General features: G+C 38.1%; 1 protein-coding gene across 1 annotated transcript; it reads left to right on the forward strand.

Annotated features, from left to right (window-relative positions):
• The first annotated feature begins 2,223 nt into the window (after nucleotides 1-2,223).
• LOC138096811 (olfactory receptor 11H6-like) lies at nucleotides 2,224-3,186 on the forward strand. The gene has a single exon (XM_068993075.1). It carries the CDS (start codon nucleotides 2,224-2,226, stop codon nucleotides 3,184-3,186), a length of 963 nt encoding a protein of 320 aa, XP_068849176.1.
• The last annotated feature ends 1,246 nt before the right edge of the window (nucleotides 3,187-4,432 follow it).

Consider the following 4,432-nt stretch of genomic DNA (forward strand, 5'->3'; position numbering starts at 1 on the left):
TAAAACATCAAAGACTTCTCACATACTCTTATTCTTACCTTAATTTTGAGGTGAGATACACTGATTCTGACCACGAGTGAAGGGGGAGTTCCCATTCAAATATAACACCCCTGCAATGCACCTTCCTTCCACTGTTTTTCTTTATCAAGTTTCTTTGCCCTGTTTACACAGAATCTTACCCACCATAGTCAGCTCAACTGTATTTACCCACCATAGCCAGTTCAACTGTATAAGTAAAATTATGGTCACAATAAAAAGTGTGATGGCTGTTACTATGCATATTTTAACTAAATATCAAATATTGAAAATTTAGGTTGTCTAGTTCTGATTTGAAGCATCATATCATCCCTTCCAATCACTGAATCTCCAGTCAAAGTCTTCTCCCAGCCCATCACCTGGGATGTATTCCTTATAGTTCATCTCAACTCACCCATCTGTTGGTCTTTCTGAATGAACACAAAACTCTTTTTATACTTGATCTCCCTTTGGTATTTGATGGAAGCTGCTAGTTTGGAAGATACCTGCCTCATCATCTTAGCAATGTACCTGATGTATACTATAGAGAGAAACTGTGAGAAATAAGTGAATAATCTTTTCCTATAGTATGTAGCCTCAGTCACTAACACAGCTTTACTGAGGCTAGTCCTCCACATGCACAAGTGGAAATTTGATATAGGCAAGTGGCAGAAGAACAAATTGAATACAATACATAAGGAAACACAGCTAATATATACATAGGTGACATCTGTGTAGGGAAAAAAGTTGGATTTTAGAATCAACATGCTCAGAATGACAATAAAATTCTATGCTACATTGAAGGTGTTTTTTCTTAAGGCTCTAGAACTGGAAAGGAGACAGAGTAGAATTTACTGAGATAATGAATGTTAATGATGGTCACAATAAATGCTTCATACATAACAGCCCCTCACTACCTTAGACGTCAAATTTTAAAAATATGTTCAGAAATTAGTTCAAGTCAGAGAGCTTGCCTGATAGCTCAGTTGGTAAAGAATCTGCCTGCAATGCAGGAGACCCCAGCTCGATTTCATTTCAGGTCGGGAAGATCCGCTGGGGAAGGGATAGGCTACCTACTCCAGTATTATTGGACTTTCCTTGTGGCTCAGCTAGTAAAGAATCCGTCTGCAATGCCAGAAACTTGGGTTTGATCTCTGGGTTGGGAAGATCCCCTGGAGAAGGGAAAGGCTACCCGTTACAGTATTCTGGCCTGGAGAATTCCGTGGATGTATAGTCCATGGGGTCACAAAGAGTTGGACATGACTGAGTGATTTTCACTTTCATAAAAAGTGCCAAAAATTAGGACATAGGACAAGTAGAAGTTAAATAGCAGCTTAAGAAACTAATAGATACTGTCTAAAATGGAATTTGTGGCAATGTCTTCATCATCCTGCTTCAGTTAACAGCCATCCAGGACAGATATCTTGAAAAAATGTTGACTGACAACATAGTAAGGTACTCTTTTTGTACTAACCTAATTCAACTTCATAGTAATTTTTTATTTTTTTACAACAGGACAAGCTTTAATATTTCTTCATTCATCTTTTACCTCTTATTCATATAAAATTATTCTCTTTGTCCTGTTGAAGACAAGCCTTGAATTCTGCTTTTCTGCTATGAATATTGCCAGGCCATTTTTTTAATTGAAGTAAAATTGACTTGCAATATTATATTAGTTTTAGGCATCCGGGATCATGATTCAATAATTTTATACACTACAAAATGATCACCACAATAAGTCTAGTCACCATCTGTTACCATAATAATTTGAATTTTGATTTTTCTTAGAATTTTCCAAAATTCTAAATAAAATTTTCTTTGCAACAAGGAGAAAAGAAATTAGATGTATGTATGAGGGTGTATCTTATGAAACTTTACATCAAGGAAGAATTAAGGTAAATGCAAACATAGAAAACAATCTTGACTCTATGTTACATGATGTCAGTGAAATTTATACTCTGAAAAAAATGGAGACTGTTACAGGAGGTGCTGTGAGAGCATATAGTAACATATTGGCTCAGGTTCTCAAAACTCTGCTCTCATCGCACTAAGCTAGATCATTGGGAAATGAGTTAAATTCAGAACCATATGGAGCCCTTTCACAAAAGTGCATTAAAGGAGTAAATAGAAGTCAGAAGATTAAAAAAATGACCTTTCAAGAGAAAGACATGGCTAATATAATGATCATTCCCTTCATAGATCAGAAGAATGCACATCTCAGAAGCCAGTAATACCTCTGGGTCTGTGAGCGAGTTCATTCTCCTGGGCTTCCCCTGCCGCAGGGAGATCCAGATCCTCCTCTGTGTCGTGTTCTCCCTCGTCTACCTGCTGACCCTCCTTGGGAACGCAGCCATCATCTGTGCCGTGTGGTCAAGCCGGAAGCTCCATACACCCATGTACGTCCTCCTGGCCAACTTCTCCTTCCTGGAGATGTGCTACGTCAGTTCCGACGTGCCCAAAATGTTGGCCGACATCATCTCCCAGACCAAGAGCATCTCCTACGCTGGCTGCCTGCTCCAGTTCTACTTCGTCTTCTCCATGTGTGCGGCTGAGGGCTACTTTCTATCTGCAATGTCCTTTGATCGGTTCCTTGCCATCTGTCGACCTCTGCATTACCCCACCATCATGACTTATCAACTCTGCGCCCGATTAGTGGTTTTCTGCTGGGCAGGTGGCTTTTTATCAATACTGATGCCTGCAGTTCTTATGTCTCGGGTGCCTTTCTGTGGCCCTAATGTCATTGACCATTTTTTCTGTGACCTGGGACCATTGCTGGCACTGTCCTGTGCCCCTGTGCCCAAAACTACTCTAACGTGTGCCACTGTAAGCTCACTTATCATTTTCATCACCTTCCTCTACATTCTTGGGTCCTATACCTTAGTTTTGCGAGCCGTACTTCGGGTCCCAGCTGGCTCAGGCAGGAACAAAGCTTTTTCTACCTGTGCCTCCCATTTCTTGGTGGTTTCCTTGTTCTATGGCTCAGTTATGGTGATGTATGTGAGTCCAGGCTCCAGGAGCCATCCTGGGACACAGAAATTTGTGACCCTGTTTTACTGCATGGCAACCCCATTCTTTAATCCTCTGATCTACAGCCTCCGGAACAAAGATATGAAAGATGCATTGAAGAAAGTCCTCTGTGCATCAGAAATTTCTAAAAATGCAGAGAAATGATATACATTTTTACATCATTATTCTCTCAAGAATTCAGAATTTCTCTCAAAAAAACCTATTTTCTGGGCATGTCTGAGTATTTGACTTCTTAATCTCATAAAAGTATGATTCATTACACACACCAAAAAACTCTCATCCTATCTCAAAAGAAAATATTCCAAAGATCTATTGCAGCAAAATTTCATAGTTTTTATTCACCAGTGTATTAATACAATTTTTATGTTTTAAAGATTTTTTTGTAGTCCTAAAGCTAATGTAATCAAGTTGGTATATACAAAACTAAGGCTCATGTTTCCAACTTGCATCTTGGCTTATTCTAATACTGTTTTATGCACTTTATCAACTATTTTTTCCCAATTATAAGTTTGTCTATAATGAGAAATATCACCAACTTACTATGCTTATGAAAAAAGCCAGTTGCTTAACTTATAAGATCAAGGACTCAATATCTGTCACTGAAACACAGTAGTGTTTTTCACTTGTATTTTCCTTAATACCGAGCACTGATGAGCTATACACAGTATGTAGCAAATTAAAATAGGAATTTATATGGTTTCTTCTTAAGGAAAATTCTTGGTCCAACTTTGAAGAGAGTACAAAGACAAGCACACATTCACATGTGCCAAATCATTAAGTATTCCCTACTCAAAACTGCGTTTCTGCACTTTCCAAGCTTTAAGTAGAGGAACATTTACTGTTAGCAGAAAACAAACATGAGAAACCAGAAAACAGACTCTGCCAATTAAATCAAGGCAGTCAACACTTAATATAAATTTTTTGGCTTGACCTGATCATCTGCCTGTACTCTGAAATGTTCATATTTTATTTTTTAATTAAGAAATTTATTGAGGCAACATTGGTTTATAACATTATGCAAGTTTCATGTGTTCAACAATATGTATCATATTTTAAACTGTAGCACAAAATTTATTTTTCTGGAGGAGGGGTTGCTTTGTATATTTTCTCCTGTATAGTGAAGAAAAAGCTTATGATTTGACTGACAATGTGCAATCCAAACCAGACCTCAATTCATGTTTTCTGTTTTTATGTAGAAAACAGGGTTCTTACTTGCACACAACAAGTAAAGAAGGCTTTAAAGCCCTCTTTCAAGTTATTCTGACTTTGGGGAATATTTCCTGTAGTAAAATATGCCAAGTAGTGAGGCTGCTGAATCACCGTAAAATCAGAGAATTCCAGGCAACCAACCAATCCAGAAGGGTTAGTTTCTTCTTGCTCTCTGCAGATT

This window comes from Capricornis sumatraensis, chromosome 2, assembly GCF_032405125.1.
Source record: "Capricornis sumatraensis isolate serow.1 chromosome 2, serow.2, whole genome shotgun sequence".
Lineage (NCBI taxonomy): Eukaryota > Metazoa > Chordata > Mammalia > Artiodactyla > Bovidae > Capricornis > Capricornis sumatraensis.

What these genes read in the sequence shown, in the direction of transcription:
- LOC138096811 (XM_068993075.1), top strand. Translation starts at nt 2,224, where the DNA reads ATGCACATCTCAGAAGCCAGTAATACCTCTGGGTCTGTGAGCGAGTTC.